At 36.2% G+C, this 18,269-nt stretch overlaps 2 protein-coding genes across 3 annotated transcripts; one reads left to right on the top strand and one right to left on the bottom strand.

The window, feature by feature from the left end:
- Window positions 1-47: 47 nt before the first annotated feature.
- Window positions 48-5,527, bottom strand: irf1a (interferon regulatory factor 1a). 2 transcript variants are annotated; one of them, XM_046843030.1, is made up of 9 exons: window positions 5,372-5,527; window positions 4,951-5,097; window positions 4,344-4,443; window positions 3,551-3,730; window positions 2,920-3,003; window positions 2,639-2,701; window positions 2,507-2,559; window positions 761-854; window positions 48-608 (listed from the first exon to the last, which is right to left on the bottom strand). In XM_046843030.1, the coding sequence occupies exons 2-9, from the start codon at window positions 5,035-5,037 to the stop codon at window positions 532-534; spliced, it is 738 nt and encodes a 245-aa protein (XP_046698986.1). In that variant the 5' UTR covers window positions 5,038-5,097; window positions 5,372-5,527; the 3' UTR covers window positions 48-531. The 2 variants fall into 2 exon arrangements, with proteins under 2 accessions (XP_046698986.1, XP_046698985.1); XM_046843029.1 differs by having other exon boundaries at window positions 2,639-2,785; window positions 5,372-5,526.
- Window positions 5,528-7,283: 1,756 nt separating this feature from the next.
- Window positions 7,284-17,757, top strand: LOC124381085 (chitin synthase chs-2-like). Its single transcript, XM_046842461.1, has 20 exons — window positions 7,284-7,411; window positions 7,605-7,746; window positions 7,851-8,033; window positions 9,068-9,769; window positions 9,907-10,244; window positions 10,369-10,458; window positions 10,544-10,696; window positions 10,825-10,999; window positions 12,765-12,869; window positions 12,953-13,094; window positions 13,221-13,421; window positions 13,514-13,798; window positions 14,119-14,307; window positions 14,552-14,963; window positions 15,088-15,113; window positions 15,202-15,269; window positions 15,595-15,705; window positions 16,164-16,381; window positions 16,477-16,585; window positions 16,702-17,757. The coding sequence occupies exons 1-20, from the start codon at window positions 7,359-7,361 to the stop codon at window positions 16,711-16,713; spliced, it is 3,714 nt and encodes a 1,237-aa protein (XP_046698417.1). The 5' UTR covers window positions 7,284-7,358; the 3' UTR covers window positions 16,714-17,757.
- The last annotated feature ends 512 nt before the right edge of the window (window positions 17,758-18,269 follow it).

Here is an 18,269-nt window from a genome sequence, read left to right as displayed (position 1 = left end):
ATTTCTCAGTATTCATTAAGCACACAGTGTCAGAAATCTACAAAGTATAAAATTATTTATAAAAATTTTATTCATAATAAAAGCAATGTAGGAGTGACAAAGTTCTGGATGTGAAGATACTTTGCACAAGTGACCGTAGTGATTACAGGGGGCGGGGACAATGTTAAAGCACCACTTCATCTTCATTTAAATAGAATGCGTCTTAATAGACGTCCTCTATATGTAATATAACGCAGACTAAAGTCACTTGTATTTTTTTTTACCGTCATCTTTACAATTCAGGGAAATAAAAGAAAAAACATTACAGTCTCAAGCTTAAATGATAGTTTTGATACATACAGCTCTTCTGTGTTTCACACAAAATATGGTTATAGCTTAATAGTGACGAGCTTTATAGTCATTTACAGGCAGTCATGCTTATAGGGTTCTTGAACAGGTCCGTTAGTTGTGTGCTGTATTTGATTTGCACTTTTTGTGTGCATGTGATCCACCGTGGATGAAGTGCTCTGATCAGCTGCCTTGTTGGTTTATTCAGACAAATTGACTTGTCATGTTGTGATTGTGCCAATCTGCCTGGAAGGGGTAGCTAGAACAGTCCATTGTTTCATCTAGAACAATAAATATGTTGAAATCAATGAGTCACAAAATGTCTGAGGATTTTATAACAAGTTCACTTGAATATCAGCAGATATTTAATCACCACATTACTGAACAATACTAATACATTAGAAGAAGTGGTTGTATTGTTTTGCTAACTTACGAAGACCTTCCATCCAGGAATTTGCTGGTCTCCAGCCTCTTTCATGCTCATGCAAAGGGCTCCAATGGTCTGTGTTCTGTAGGTGGTCTACTATCTATAATGCAATGAGAGCATCGTTAATTCTGTTCTTTACGGCCTTCAAAAATGTTCATATGCTTGAAAGTTGAATCACTGAATCTGGCCTCCAAGTGTGACTTCGTAAGAAATTGGGAGGAAGACTGACTCAGAATATTCCAGTTATGCCCTGGTAGTAATAAGTTATTCTCTTTGTTCTTTGTTTTTTCTCCCATGCAGTAGAATACTTTTTTGATTGCTAGATTTCCTGGCTAGTAAAAACATAATCTAAGGTCAGCATGTTTCATCTCCACTGTTCGTAGGTTCTATATAAAGCTGGCTTGCTTCCTGTTCAAGGGAAAATTTGTCCTTCAAATGCTAACTTGTTCCAGCAACTCGAATCAAGTTGCTGTACAAAGGTTAAGATGACTAAGACCCTTGGATGAATGACAGAATATTCCAACTCAACTCCAGTCACATAGGCTTTTTTAAAAATAAATACATGAAAAAGGCTGCATGTTTAACTGGTAGCAATGAGCTAGCTGGACTAAGACTTTCAGTATTTGAAAGATTAAAAATACATGAGTTTGCTGTTTCAAAATGAAAGACATATTTGCCAATCACACACCCTCACACAAGAGTAGCAGGGTTAAGAAAAACCCTATCTGGTTTCTATTTAGGCTTTAAACAAAAAAAAAAAGAAGGATTATATCTTCTATCCTATTTCCCCAGAATGCCTTTTCAGAAGAAACTCAAAGCAGACAGACTAAGCAGCTATTTTCCAGAGTAGACATTACATGCAAGTACAAGTGACAGGGTGTAAGTTTAATTTTCGCTCTTCGTTTTTTTAAACAAAAAGATTTTATAATTTATTTATTTCTTTGCTATTTCGATGCAGCCTAGCATGAATCCAGTACGACATTGTAAGCTAAATAATTAAAATCATGACCACAGCTGGCTGAGTGTGTGATAATTGTTTAATAGTTTGGTCCCCTGAGCTTAGCTCTTATTAGCCCATCAGAAAAATAATACCTTTGTGTCGATTTGGTAAATTCACTGCTGAGTTAGTGATCGATTATTAGCTATTTTTCCATTAACCTCCTATTTAATGTAATGACTGGTTCATAGCACTGGGAATTGCTTAAAAACTAGCGCAAAGCCTACAATTTCATCTAAATGATGAACTATCATTCATATATCATATCAGAACATTACACATGAATTATATTTGATCGAAACCTGGCTTCTGAGGATCCCATGACAGTCTAAATTGTATTTGAGTGTATCAAGAGGAAATATCTTAACATTTATTGGACAGTGTGCTTCGTTTTGCTTCTCTCACCTACCTACTGCCAACTACTGAAAATCTAATGAAATTTAACATAGCAGTGGCAATCAGAAATATGTATGCTAAGCCCCTGCAGTTGTGATCTACATAGTCCATAACAATTTAGTAGTATAGCTTCTTATTTTAGCATTGGGTAAACAATGTAAAATAAATTGTAAGTAAGGTTTATACGTATAGCTAGCTAATTTTGTTGAGGAGAGACAACTAATTCTGAAGTCAGACCAATCGATAAGACAGAAAACACAGACAGTACCTATATATCAATCCGAATAACTTAACAGTAACAGACACTAAAATCACGACTGCTTCTTTTTTACAATGATAGTCTTTTTAAAATGTCTTGCCTTTAACACTGCTTCAGTCTGCTCATGGTCTTCCATTGCATTTGCTTGAACTTCTGTGGAAAATTGAAAATGTACACTTTGTAAACAACGAAATCATCACTATAAACCTGAGCAATATGTAATTACTCTCACCATGTGCTGTCATGCCGCCGTTGGTTGGGGAACAGCAGTAGGTAGCTGAGCGTTCTTCTTTCACTGTTGGTAAAGATGAGTGGCAGTTTTTAGCAAACATCTCAGGAGGAACACCTCGGGCGTCGTCCTTATACTTCCAAAAAGCTTCTAATGAAGGAGAAAAGTAGAATAGTTTAATCTTGTATAGGATTCTCTTACAAATTGGTTTAAAATTTGACTTTCATAGCTTTATAAATAAGGGTTTTCTGATATTTTGGTGTTATCGGATGTTATTTGCTCACCTGTAAACCTTTCCAGATGTGCAGTGGTGTGTGGTCGTAATGCAGGCAAACCAACTCTGGCATTCTCCATGTCTAAGCTGGACACTGGAGAAAGTGGAAATCAAATATTGAAGGTTAAGTCTGAAGTTCAATGCCTGCGTCACCATCATAAACCTGTTTAAGCTCTTTGTGCTTAATTAAAGATTTGTATAGTTGAGACTTAAAGGGAGCAAAATCTGCTCCTGTGACTGTTTATCTGCCACAATTTGGATGCAGCAAAATCAAAATAATGCATTATTGGCTATTTATTGTTTAGTACTTCCCAGATACCGATTGGATAAACACGCTTGAAGAACGCACAATTTCTTTACATATTACATGAAATTATTATTACATATTATATGATAACTATCAGTTTGTAGCACTTATAAGTAGTATTTTATCATCGTCCTTTGGGTTTAACTGTGGTGATTTGTGAGTTTGTATATGTAAGTGTATGCGTTTAGTTCTCCCTTCCACCATTTTCTCTTTGTTTATAATAAAATTAACAGAAAACTTAATATTGTTCTTCAGCACATGCCTCTCAAATAACTCTTTGTCCAAACTGCATTTTGTCCAACACAAAAGTTATATATTAGCTGTGAAAACTTGCCTTTTCCCTTCTTTGGCAATTTGCTGTTGGGGAGTAGAATATACACCCTAAAAGCATTGTGACCTTTCTTAATGCTTTTGTCTCTAAGCTCTTGGACGTCTGGCAAGGAGTTGAGAGCACAGCGGAAGTTGGCTTTCCAAGTCTTGGGATCTGGTTTGTCAACACCAGGTTTGTATCTCCCTTTAGATACAATGAGTAAAAACACAGCAAAACAAATATTATAATAACACTTTTACCACAAGAAAACTGAGAATGGAAATTTCAAATACAGGATGAGAAGAATGAGTAAACATTGTTCATGAATATTGTAAATTTATGCAGCATCTGCTTTAAGCTTCGTATCTGGCGGCTTTTGTTTGCACATGGTGCAAAATCTCTCCCGGAAGCATCTTGAGGATCATAATCTGAAACCTAAAGCATGGCATTCCTTCTGAACATTCCTGAAGCTTTCTTTCTTCTATTTGTATATATAGTTAAGAATATATCATCTGGATAATCCAAATAACATATATATATATACTTGTTCACATATTTATTTTGTACTATATTCTAACGATCATTGTAGTTTTTCCACTGCAGATCATCAGGTGTTTTAGACAAACCTGGAATATGACTGGGCATCAAGCTCAGAGGTGTATCAAATATCATTTAGTTTCAAGCAAGTGACAGGTAGCTCAGTCTGTAGCTCAGTCCTATGGACTCACAGTTTGCAACAGTATCTGCATGTGTTCAGGAAGCCATGCTGAGATGTAATTGGAGACAGTGTCCACTGATGCCTGGACTTGTCTCTCACCTGTATGAATGGCCCAGTTTCGGAACAAAGTGGCGTCCTTGTCTATATTCCAGCCATGTCGAGCGGCATGTTTCCAAGGAATCTGGAAGACCTGAGCAGTCTACATTTTGAAGAGGTGGCAACAATGAAAAAAAAAGGAGCTTTGTTAAAAATGATCTTTCAGTAGCAGGTTTTTGAGATATAATAAGACCAGAAAATATATATGAAGTTCATCGACACATGATATGCAGAAAGCTTATGGAGATGCTTTTTTTCCATCACTGTCTTCTCTAATCCAAATAATACCAACCTAATACCTTAAAATGTCATTACATTTTAAGAGAAAAGTGTCCTTCATGCAAATTTATCAGGTATTTTAAAACATGCATAGGAAAGCTACATAGAAGAGGGGGAGGAAGAAGATGAAGAGGAAGGAGGAAGCAGAATCCATTCAATAATCCAGTTTCTCAGTAAAGCATGGCATACATGAATGTACTGAAACCATTCTTATTAGTAGGCTTCATTACACTTTGGTTTTCAACCCTTATAAACGACATATAGATTGTTTAGAAGCGTTTAACACATGTAGAAAAACGTTTAACAGTGAAAACATGCAATTAAGCCTTACTTCATCTAGCCATACGACTCCTGGATATCTCCCTGACCGAATCTGTTCTTCCAGCCATGGCCGTAAACGCAGGCGACCCTGGTGCATCTTTGAGTTTTGGTCCTTCTCAAGAGACTCCTGCAATCCTGCCCTCCTTCTTTCTTTATCCTGTGTAGTTTGACAAGTCAGCAATACACATGCTTATTTTTTTCCTCAAGTCTTCCTTCTATCAAGTTTCAGGTTACACACAATGTTTTAAGATTGTTTATACCAACAGTGTTTATTCTGGCTATAATGTTGTAATTTGATGATACTGATAAGACACGCAACTCTTGCTCGCTTTTTTTTTTTTTTACCGACAATCACTTCTGATCACTACTTCTACCAATTTTATAACATATAATTAACCAAAATCAAGGATCAGTACAAGGAAATGGCTTACCTCTTTGCTTGCAATTCTGCTTTGTGCAGGAGAACAAACAGCCACAACTTTTTAGCCGGGCATAGATTCGTTTTCATGCTCCGTACCTGCTCCAACAGGTTTCGGCTGTTTCCAAAAAACCTGCTGGAGAATTTCTCTGGTAATGGATGACCTAACCACCCGCCCCATCTCCACTTCACTGGAACATTTTACAGGTTTTTTTTTTTTTAATGCCACTGTAAAATTATTGTTTATGAAACAAACTTTAAAAGAACGACAGGATTATAGGATACAACGTAGACATTGAATATAAAATGAGCTTCAGACATTTGTTTTAGTAAAACATCCAGCCAGTATATCATACTGATAAATCTTTGAATATTACATTGTATAGTGTCTTCTGGAAAAGTTTTGTTAGAAAGCAAAAATTCATCAAAAAAAAAAAAAAAACATTAATTAAGAGTGTATAAATGTGGTAATAATTATAATCTGTTAAGTCATCTTGCAATACTAAAGCAATATGTGCTGAATATGTCAGACACCTGTTTTAATCATTATGATATGTTAAGGTCAAATGGAAAACTAATGTAAAATGAAGACGAGCCTTTTGATAAATTTGAAGCATGGGGTCTAATTAATGCTCCACTTTTTTCCTGGGAACTTGACAGAGCTGTTACGTTGGTAAAAAACAAACATCCTGAGGGGTAGAAGTATATACTTAGATAAAAGACTAGATATTTTACATTGAATCATTCATCAGGGTCAAGATAAAGGTGGATCCGGAGCCTATTCTGGAAGCATTGGGAATCAGCCAAGAAAACACCCTGGAGGGGAGATGTGTCTCAAATCTCCACCTCGCCACTTAGCAACCTCCAATCGGGTAATAAATTTCCTTTTGGCACTAATCCATGAAACATTGATCAGGCATAACATCAAGACCTAATATTTTGCTGCTAAAAGAGTTGTGACCCATTGCATGAACAGCATGAACCTCTTTAGCAGTTTGAGCTACAGAAGCTCGTCTGTTGGATGGGACCACACAGACCAGCCTTCGCTCCCCATGTGCATCGATGTCCCTCGGCCCTGTCGCCGGTTCACCATTGTTCCTTCCTTGGAGCACTTTTGATAGATATTGACCACTGCAGATCAGGAACATCCCACAAGAGCTGCAGTTTTGGAGATGCTCTGACCCAGTCGTCTAGACGTCACAATTTGTCAAAATCCTTAAGCTTGCCCATTTTTCCTGCTTCTAACGTCAACTTTGAGGACAAAATGTTCACTTGCTGCCTAGTAAATTTGTCCACACACTAACAGGTGTCATTATGAAGAGATAATCAGTGTTATTCACTTCACCAGTCATAATGTTATAACGTCATATTGTTATGCCTAGTTGGTGTGTGTGTGTGTATGTGTCTGTGTGTGTGTGTGTGTGTGTACAATACAGATAGATAGATAGATAGATAGATAGATAGATAGATAGATAGATAGATAGATAGATAGATAGATAGATAGATAGATAGATAACAACAAGAAGACTATGTATGTATTTCAATGGATGTGTTTTAATTTGACACCATTCCTGTTTTAGTTGCCAATTACAGTCACATGACTCACAGATTCCCATTATCACCAGGGAATAGGAGTTTCACTTTTTTAAAATTTTTTATAATTATCTTTTTTTAATCTTGTGTAGCACAATTGACTGCTACCTGATTCAGAAACAAAAGTTGATCAGCGGAAGCCATGCCCAAAATAAGTAAACCTCACATTACAATACAGTTCTAAATTAAAACTTTTAGGTGTGGAGGTTGCAAAACTATGCATCAATTCTCACGAAACAGTAAGCTTAAAAAATAATTCTTCCTCATACCCGCACAAGGAAATAATACATTGTGCTCACCATTCTCAGAGATAGTTTTCAGTAGGAAGTGGGCTTGTTTGTAACCTCCCACTCTTATATCTAATGCACCTGACATGCACAAGTGGTTCACTTTGCCACTGAACAAAGATGCATGAAGATCAGAGTATAAAGATGCATGAAGATCAGAGTACAAAGCGGTGGTAAGAGATTTGTTCATTGTTCAACTTATGCTTTCACCATTATCATTATCATCATTATTACTGTTGGGTTTTTTATTAAAAATAAGAAGAAAATCTCAAATTCTGTTCATATATTTGATTATTTTTTCATTCTTTTTTAATTCTTTAAACACAATAATTGTTATTATATAATTGCTATTTCCATTTGGTGTAGTGACAGGCAAGCCTGGGACGCTGCTCGGGAAACACCTATTATAGCAGATGAGCAAAAACCTCGCAAATCACTCAGCTGCATCCAATTCATCACATGTACTATTGTGGGAATTTTGGTGTTTGGGCTCGCCTTCTTAAGCAAAGTACGCTTACAAACAAGAATATCATTTTTCATGTTGGCGGCCATACAAATCATTTGAACAAAACAATGTCTATTGAGTTATTTGTGTTTTTGCTTTCCTTATAGACATCCCTGTTGCTACTGATCAACCTCTGCAGCCAAGCATCAACTACTATAGAAACCAAACCGTACGCTCTCCTCTTCCTTGGATGCCTTCTAATCGCTCCAAGTGTTTTACTGCTGATCAAAAGCCTTTGGAAAATTACTTTTAAGGATTCCAAAACCCCTTCGACACAGACTTTTCTATGGGTACGTGCCATCATTTAAATATTACACTTGTAAGTCAAATATAAAAATTTTACACTAAAAATAGTACATTTGGGTATTTTAATGTAAACCTTATGAGGACAACATCTCCAGTGGTATTGCTGGGAACCACTCGAATCAGTAATGTTGAAATCAAAAGGTTATTTTTTAGCAACCTATTTTTTGCCAGTTAAGGTTTTTTAATGATAAAATAAACCAGCTAGATGTAGGATGAAGTTCTGTAGACAGATCAGTGTTGCTTCATTCATAAAAGCAACAACATCAACTTACTTATGTTCATGTTTTACACATCCAAAATAAGTAAAAATAATGAATAAGGGTTGAATTCAATTGAAAATCTGAATAACCGTGACATTATTGTTACACAGTTTATTTTGAGCTAATGGTATATCCATTTTTTCTGTGAAAGGACTCGGCTCTTGATCATAAGCGCATTTCTATAAAAAGGAAAAGGTAGCTTTATGTAGATAAATGTAGCACCAGGGTTCTGGAGGAACGTTATTTCATTTCACTGTGTACTGCGTCTGCTGTATATGGTTAAAATGACAATGAAACCTTCTCGACTTCTTCTTCTTGAAAAGTGTGTGAATGTTATTGTGGTGCTGAAAGACTTTTATTTTTTAATTTTTTTTATTTTCAAGCTTCTAAAAAACTTTTTGAAATGTTCGTACAAAATACATACCTAAATGTTTGCGACTCGTCTTATGTAATGACAAATTGTTCCCTATTGTTGTCAAGTGTTTTCTATTGTCAAGGAGATCCTGGTGCAAATCATCAGGCATAATCACATGGCTTTGATCAATTACAGAAATTGCATTTTTGTGGAATTTAATAAATGAAACATACTAATTAGAAGAAAATGTATCCTTTGAATTTAGTGTTGTTTTGTAGCCAAAATTTAAGTAAAGTAAGTATCTCAAAGACTGTTTTAAAATGTAATGCCTAAGTCTGCAATGTATCGCTGTGTATTATTTGTTACCATTTTATTCAATTGGACTCAATTTATCTGTGTGCAGATTATTTCTGTGGAAGCTTTGGTGGCTCTTGGATCTTCCGTCCTTACCCTGGTCACAATGCCCCAATTTGACATCCTGACCAACGTAATGCTTCTGAACGGCATTGCCACGTTATCAGCCGTGCTGCAGGTGGTGGCGAACGCAGTCGCGCACGGAAGGAGGAGATTTATTGCGACATCTTTAGCTGCTGTCATCTTCCTAATTACAGGTTTTTGCCTCTTCACTGTTAACTACATGGAACAGCAACCTGATAAACAGAGCATGGCACTATTTGTGGGTTTGGCCATAGGAGGGACTTTCCTGGTCTCTTTGAACTGGTGGGAGAACTACGCCATGCTTTTCAGAATCGTCTTCTTCCAGAACACAATCCGAGACATCAAAAGGTCCCACAACTTCGTGAACATTGTGGCTAGTTTGGTGCGAATCATCGTGACATCCTCTGTCCTTGGAGCGTATGTGCCGCTCTCAAAGCAGGAGTGGTCATCAGTGCTGTCGGTCACAAGCTTAACTAAAACCCTTGTCTTGAGCCTCTTTGCTATTCAGGTGATAGCTTCAGTTTTGTGTCGCTACATGGCCGTGGTTGCTTGCAAAATGCATTCCGTGCGCCGCAGCTTCTTCCTTCCAATGATCTTCACATCTCCGGCCACTTTGGGTGCCTTCGTGCTGGCCATCTGGATTCCCTTTCTGAACGTCAATCAACAGGTTATAATAATGAAATCAAATCTATAACCTTTACTTGAAAATTAAATGTGTTAAGTATATACAGTAGTGAAATTCTTAGTCTCTCTTTTTGTTTGTTTAAAACATTTTGTTGAAGTTTTGCACTTTTTTGTTTGCAGAACAAAATCTCATTTTTTGAATACTGTAGCACCATTCAGACCATAGAAGGCTCAGGGCCGAGCGCCTTGAAGCTGATGCTGAAGGATTTAACTCGTAACTTGTGCCACCACATGTCATACAAGGAGACTTCATTGGGTTTTGGTCTGCTTGGATCGTCTTTAATAAGCTGGTGGATCGGCCTTGTGCTCTGCACGCTCTATATCTGGTTCTTGAACACAGAACGCATTGCCAGGACTAAAGACCTGTTTGTGCGCAACCTTTACGAAGCAGCGTTCATTGACCAGTCCATGCTTTTGAACTCCAAGTTCGAGATTTCTCTTCAGTCAAGGCTTAACAGGTAGTTAAGTGTGTGTGTGTGTGTGTGTGTGTGTGTGTGTGTGTGTGTGTGTGTGTGTGTATCCTTCATGAAGGAAATTTTCTACTGACATCTGGATTAAACATTCTTACATTTTTACTAATAGGGAAAAGGAAAAGGTGACTATCTATCTCTGTGCAACCATGTGGCATGAGACTGCAGATGAAATGTTGAAGATGATCATCTCAATGTTCAGGTATTCTAAAGCAGGAATGAAAAAATCAAGAAAAATGATCTCCTGCATGAAAACTTCATTGAATGTTTTCTCCGATTTTCTTCAGACTGGACAAATTCCGTCCCAAGAAAAACCAATTTAATGATGTTGTATTTGAGTCTCACATTTATTTCGATGATGCTTTTCTGACCAAAGACAACAAGCGGTGTGTCAACGAGTATGCCGAGACCCTGGCGAAAGTCATCAGAGAGGTTTACCTGTGAGTATGTATATAAGCTGCAATAAAATTTTGATCCATAAGCCATAAATGCCAAAATTGCTACAAAGGACCTGGATGTAGTGTTTATTCTGAGAAATTGCATGTATTTATATTCTGATTACATACAGCATATTCACCGAAGACAGCAAAAGTGTATTCAGGGACAGAAAACCTCTTCCTGAACAGAAAATCTTCCAGACGCCGTACGGCTGCCGTCTGCACTACACACTTCCATATGGCAACACACTGTTCGTTCACTTTAAGGACAAACATATGATCCGCCACAAAAAGCGATGGTCTCAGGTGAGCTGCTGCAGCTTTCATGCCTAAATCTGATATAACATGCTGCAAGTTTCAACAGCGGGTTAAACACAATACCTGTATAACAGTATTTTATTCAAACTGATAAAAATTTTTTTTTAAAAAGAATCAACTTGTTTCCATAATGTAATAATTTTCAATTAATATCCAAAAGTGTGAAGAATAATCAAATATTCTACTTAATTAAAAGTACTGTTACTTTAATGACATTTTTATTAAGTATACAGTTACAGGTCAAAAAATCTACTCAAGTATCAGTAAAAAAGTTGCTCATTTTAAATTTACTCAGAGTAAAATTTGCTGATTGTACCTTTTTTTTGTGAGGTGGGGTGAGGTGGGGTGAGGTGGGGTGGGGTGGGGGAATTTAGAGTAGTTCAAAAAAGGACAAGTGGATATAAAAATATGAATTGTTTTTAATTGAAGGAACACCTATAGAAATTAAAGTGCAATAACAAAAAAGAAAAAAATTTAAACCAAACAAACAAATTCAAATTTTATTCATCACATACAGATACATACAGAGTACGACATGCAGTGAAATGCTTTATACGACTTTTTAGCATTTAAGTACAAGGAAAATAGAATTTAAGGATCTAAAAAAAATAAAAAAATGTAAATTTAAAAAAAGTAGAAATATATTACTATAGAAATATATTAAATATATGACAATATATGTATAAGTATAAACTATAGAACAAAAAAAACAAAACACACTACATTCCATGACTTGGGTCTAATGTGAGTTACGCACTTTCGCAGGAAACAAAATCCTTTCGCAGAATCTTTTTTTTTTTTTTTTTAGAATGTCTTTTATGTTAATCAAAGAAATCACAAATGCAGATTCAGAATTCAGACAGTAGGGGGCACTCCGGCGTTGTCCACAGTGACGAATCAAAACTCTTTGATTGTACACTGTATGCTCAACAAAAGTGTGTGATTGGTTATACTGTAATGCTCAAATCTAACGCAACATCAGCAGATCTACTCTAAAATATAACACTTTCCTTTTATTTCATATGATACTTATATTGTGACACTGGTAATAGAGCTAGCTTCATTGTGCAGTGACAATTTTGCCCCCTGTTCATTTTCAACCCTGGTGCTAACATTAGCAAAGCCACACAGTTATGCAACGCAACTGTACAACAATTATGTAAACTAAAGATTTTAGTATTATTAACTTCCCTCAACATGTTTGCGCAGGTTTTGTTGTCGAGTTCAGTCGCCTCGGGCAAACGGTTTACACAGAAAAATAAAACTGCTGCCTTTCTTGCATTTGAAGTCACACTGATCTCTTAAATATGAGGAGATAAGAATTCGACAGCATTTTGTTTTCAGCTGGGTCTTTTTATTTATTTTTTACTCAGTAACAGCATGATTTTAAACGTAGTTAAGCACAATACCTCGAACTAAACAAACGTAAAAGTAAAATTACAGATTTTAAAAAACTATATAGTACACAAAAATTCCTACTCACTTACAGTAAAATGAGTAAATGTGATTCATTACTTTCCACTTCTGTTGATAGACATTAGATAATTATGACACTTTGAAAATGGTAAGCAGATACTATGAACTGCTATTTAGTTACAACCCTAATTACATCCTAATTAGTATAATATTACATTAGGGTTGTACCTGAGGATTGTCCTTATGCACGTACACAAACTCACATCTAAAGCCATAGTGTAAGTATGCTTGACGTTTGTCTCATTTTAAGCACAGATTCTGTTTCTTTCCACCAAAGATTATGTACATGTACTACCTGCTGGGCTGGAGGTTGCACAAGTGCTATTATCTGAAGTACAAAAACAAAGATGGGCATTTGCTATCCATTGAAGACCAACTAAAAGTAAGTGTGATTACAATATTAGACCTGCATAACAGTTTCATAACTTAGTATCCCATAACCTACAACTTCATTTCTCCCCTCAGAAAGCCAAAGAGAACACATACATTCTGGCTCTCGACGGAGACACAGACTTCCAGCCTTCAGCTGTTATGCTTTTAGTGGATCGGCTCAGGTTGTACACTGAAGTGGGAGCTGCTTGTGGCAGGATTCATCCCACTGGCACTGGTGATGAAGAATATATTTATAGCATAGGAAAGCTTTGGTCAATAGTTGTACTGTAGCTCTTAATTGGACTGCTGTTCAGAATCAGCGACAGTTCCTTTCAATTTGGGTATTTGTCAACACTTGCAGGTCCGATGGTATGGTATCAGAAGTTTGAGTATGCTGTGGGTCACTGGCTCCAGAAGACAGCGGAGCATGTGTTCGGGTCTGTGCTGTGCAGCCCGGGGTGTTTCAGCCTGATGCGTGCAGAAGCACTCATGAGTGACAACGTCATGAAGAGATATACAACAAAAGCAACTGAGGCGTCCCATTATCTACAGTATGACCAGGGTAGGTGAAGCAAAGAACAAGAAAATAAAAGTGCTCCTAAACCTACAAATGTAATGTACATTCACAGGTCTGTTCTGTCTCTGCTTATGCAGGTGAAGACCGCTGGCTGTGCACACTGCTTCTGCAACAGGGATGGCGAGTAGAATACAACGCTGCCTCTGACTCGTACACTAACGCTCCACAGGAGTTCAAGGAGTTTTACAACCAGCGGAGGCGCTGGGGCCCATCCACCATGGCCAACACGCTGGACCTTCTTTCCAGTGGCAGCGTCACTGCACAGTTAAACAAGTCTATATCACGACCTTACATTCTCTACCAGACTTTCTCCATGGCCTCCTCGATCTTAGGGCCAGCTACGGTCTGCCTCATGATTGCAGGTGAGCAGCTTAGACGCTCATTTTAGATCATTTACGATCAGAAAAATTGCAAAAATCACCCAGTATGTAGATATAAATGTATTGTTATTTGAGGCGCATGTTTTATAAGGACAATCAGTCATTCAATCATTCAATTTGGTTGTAAACAATGAACTTTAGGTGAAATTGTGGCCTAAATCTGGGGTAGTTACGATTATAGAACCCCAGATGCATGTCAAAAGCAAATAATAAAAACTTTCAATAATCCAATGATATGTTTTTGAATAATTTACACACACAGTGTCTATTTCTTGTGTAAAACTCACCTCTCTTTTCAACAGGAAGCCTCAAATTTGTGCTCAGTTTAAATGCCAACATTGCTCTTGTGTTAGCGATTGTTCCTCCAACAATCTATATGATTCTCTGCTACTGTCTCGGCCATGCGAAATCCGACTTACAAATCAACATTGCTGCCATGATGAGCATCGTTTACGCATTTCTGATGACAGCAACCTTGCTATCTATTATAGGTAAGAAAATTCTTCTTTAAATTCAATACTTTTCAAAATAACAAATGGTACAATAACAAACTGGTACTTTATTTGTTTTGTGGTGCATTTCAACATATATATAATCTTGTCTTCTACTTTATCCCTAACTGTGCTAACTAAGATTGATGATCAAATATTCCCCAACATAAATGTTGTACAGAAATTAAAAAGTGTATAAAAAATGTGATTAAAAATTGTTTTTTATCTTTGTTCATGATTTTAGGGGACTTGGTAGTGCAGGGGACTTTCATGACCCCGAGCGGCTTGTTCTTTATCGGCATTATCGTCATGTACATTGCCACGGCTCTTCTACATCCGCACGAGTTCCATCTTATCATCTTTGGCTTCCTTTACTTCATCTGCATCCCCAGTGGCTACCTGCTGCTGTCAATTTACTCCATGGTCAACATGAACAACGTGTCGTGGGGCACACGCGAATCTGCCGGCCCTGGTACCGGATCTGAGGCGAGCCTCCAGAAAAATGTCAAGTGTCAGAAGCTGTTCAAAATATGTGGCTACAATCTGGAGGTACAAGTGAACAAAGAAGAAAAAGTCATGGATCCAATGCTGGAAAATGCATCTCAATCCAAACCACTGAATCCTGAAAACAAAGAGTCCACCAAACCGAAAGAAACGTAAGAGGCATATGCTTATATTTTTAATGGCTGATTAAATCAAATCTATCGCATACATTTTATATTGTTTAACCCACCTGAAAACAGTGATGGACACTAAAATTAAAACAATCTTCTTTTTCAGACAATTACCACCAGTAGTTGGGAACTGTGAGTACACATTTTTGTATATAATGTATATAAAATATATAAATAATGTTTATCAAATACAGATAATTAATAAAGATTTCTTTGATAGTTTTTATTCGACAGTTGACAGAGAGCTCCGGTGAAGAACTTGCACTCATTGAGGACCACCTTAATACGGTGGGTATCATCTTCTTAATAATATATATTAATCAATGAAGATTTTCTGGTCTATAAATTTAGTAGGCAACACATAAAATACTCAAGATATTACCTTTTTTTGGATCTGTAAACCCAGCCAACATTTCAACCAGGACTCCAAACCAGTCTAAAGTTTCTAAGCCTGCACCTTATCAATTGTACCACTTGGTTTGTGTAGATTTTTAGGAAACTCAATTTACTCAATCCTGGTGTTTTTTATTTTGCCCATTTATTGTGTAAAAACATTTACAATCAACTATGGGGTTTAAAGCACTATTAACTTTTTTTTCTTTTGTGGCATTAGGCTGAAGAAACGTTTTGGAAGGACCTTATTGAGCAATACTTAAAGCCATTAGAGACTGATAAGAGAAAGGAGGAACAAATCAAACAAGATCTGAAAGAGCTACGCAACAAGGTTGGTTTCATGTATATACATATATATGTTCATATATAAATATCTATATTATTTTTAATATATTCTATATATATTTTTTTTACATTTTAACATATTTATCATTCAACTAAGTAATAACTCATAACAAATTAAAACCACTTTTTAAAAAAATCACCTGAAAAAACACAGACTATGAATAATAGTAAAGTAGTCCATGGTCCATAATCATGGCAGTAATGAGTAATGTATTTTTAGAATTAATCCCATTTAATATTTTACTGTTGAATAAAAAAAAAAAAAATTCTAAAAACAAAATAAAATAAATAAAAATAGTTGCATACACAATAAAGTGCTCAACGACAGTGTGTATAAAGGATCTCATCTTTTCTGTCTATATTTTAAAGCCCTCCTGATTGTTATATTGTGTGTGTTTAAGTAACATAGGGATCTTGCCTAATTATTCTTTTTTCCATTTTTAGGCAACTTTTGTGTTTTTCATCTGCAATCTCCTGTGGTTGGTGGCTACGTTCTTTCTGCAAGCTATTGGCACTATAGTGACCATCAGTGTTCCAAAAGTTTATATCAATGGAACTGTTGACGAGAACGCGAAGCTTTATATCGATCCTATTGGATTGATGTTCCTCATCAGTTTTGCTGGCCTTATTATTGTCCAGTTTTTAGCTATGCTGTGGCACAGGTACCTGGAATATACATCTTTGGTGTATGAAATTTATAGGTGGTCTGAATGATTACGATTTGATTTGTAAATATATAAATAAATATTCCCTTTAGAATCCAGACTTTAATCCACTTCATTGCTTACACTGGGACCGAGGCCGTGGTTAACAGGAATTTGCGGAAACAGTCTGTAGCTGTGGTCAATCAAATAATTGAAGAAAATGTGAGTGGTTTTTTTTTTTTCGATTCTTCGATGCTATTGCTAGAACCCTTAATGCCATGAACGTTAGTTAACCATAATGATAGACATGTTTAATAACATTACATTTTTCTCTTCAGAATTTTCTTTAAGAGAAGAAGTGGAGTTGATGTAAAACCTACGAGTTGGATGACGGGAAAATCTGCAGCAACACACAAACCTGGCAAAGCAAAGAAACCTGAAGATTAGTGAAAAACCTTTTTGCTTTAAAACAGTATAAACCTTATGAAATATTGAATATATTGGAGAATAAGGGGAATGCAATACCTACTTATTGAGATTAAATGGGTTGTGCATTGTGCTGTTAAGACTTTTGTTTCAAATTGCTTACAAATCTTTGTTAGTATTCTTTCACTGTATTATTATTATTATTATTATTTGGTTTTTTTTTTAGTATTTTATCAGAACAATAACATTTTTAGCATTTGATTCATGCTCTTTAGTTGTTTTAATATTGAAACTGTGCAATTTCTCCATTCAACAATCTACATACATAAACAGAATGTCTTTAATTTCGATTTAATTTGAACATGAGTTTGCCCATTTTGCTCCTGTGTTAAGGTTTGTGTGCAAAAATGTGAGATATAATATAACTGTAACAGTAACTGCACTAAAGTATTTATATATATTGTATTTATATATATGTATATTTTCCTGTGTTTATTCTTTGTTTTATTGAAATCGAACAATTTTAGACTTATTTAATTATAATTTCAAGTTTACTCCTTACATTTAATTAGACTTCAACATACTTTCTTACGAAGGTCTCTTCTTTTCATGTCTATCAAATGAATGTATGCTGCATGTTAAATGGCCTCAGTTTAGCATCCGAACAAGTTTATCCATGTAAAATAAAAAAACGCAAGCATCGTCATCGGTTATGACCTTCACATGCAACGCACCATAGTGGTGCAAATGGTTTTGGAACAGTTAAGGTCATGGGGTTTAAGACCTGCCAATCCTAAGATGCCATGGTTGGGCCCTTGAGCAAGGCCCTTAACCAGGGTCTGACCCTAGAACTGTCTCTGTGTTTCTCGAACTCGAAGGCAGCTATAATTCTAAATGAAGAAAGGCTCACCTGTATTCAATTTCATTGTGTTTGAAGTTGTACAATAAAACGAACTATTAAACCAAAAGTATTGTGTTTTTATACATAAAGTAATACAAACAGTAAATGAACACAAAACACAAAAAGCTTCGAAAGACAGGTGCAATAGCTCTGAAGGATTAAAGGGGAGATACACAGAAATATATAAAACTGTGAATTTCTCCCAAAAGCATGTGATTATTGAATTATAAATACAATATATTCAGACTACTAACCCTAAATATAAACATTTCTTGCATAACAAATATCTCTCATCACAATTCAGAGTCTAAGAACATGAGGTAAAACCATAATGTTCTGTCCTGTTCTACTAGAGTCCTCCTCACAACTTACACCATACACAGAGCATTTCAGCACCCCCTAGTGGAGAGTAAATATCAAACAAGCATTCCCAAAGTTCCCTCTAGGAATTCTTACCAATTTGCTCTCGTTTTTCTCTGTTATCATTGTTTGTTTTTCCATCTTTGATATAGAACAAGGGTCTTCTATGCTTTTCAGGTGAAGGACCCCTAAGGCAATAGAGTCCCCGATACAAAATGT

The sequence above is a fragment of the Silurus meridionalis genome, chromosome 28 (genome assembly GCF_014805685.1).
Source record: "Silurus meridionalis isolate SWU-2019-XX chromosome 28, ASM1480568v1, whole genome shotgun sequence".
NCBI lineage: Eukaryota > Metazoa > Chordata > Actinopteri > Siluriformes > Siluridae > Silurus > Silurus meridionalis.
This window is presented reverse-complemented; position numbering and strand designations above follow the sequence as displayed.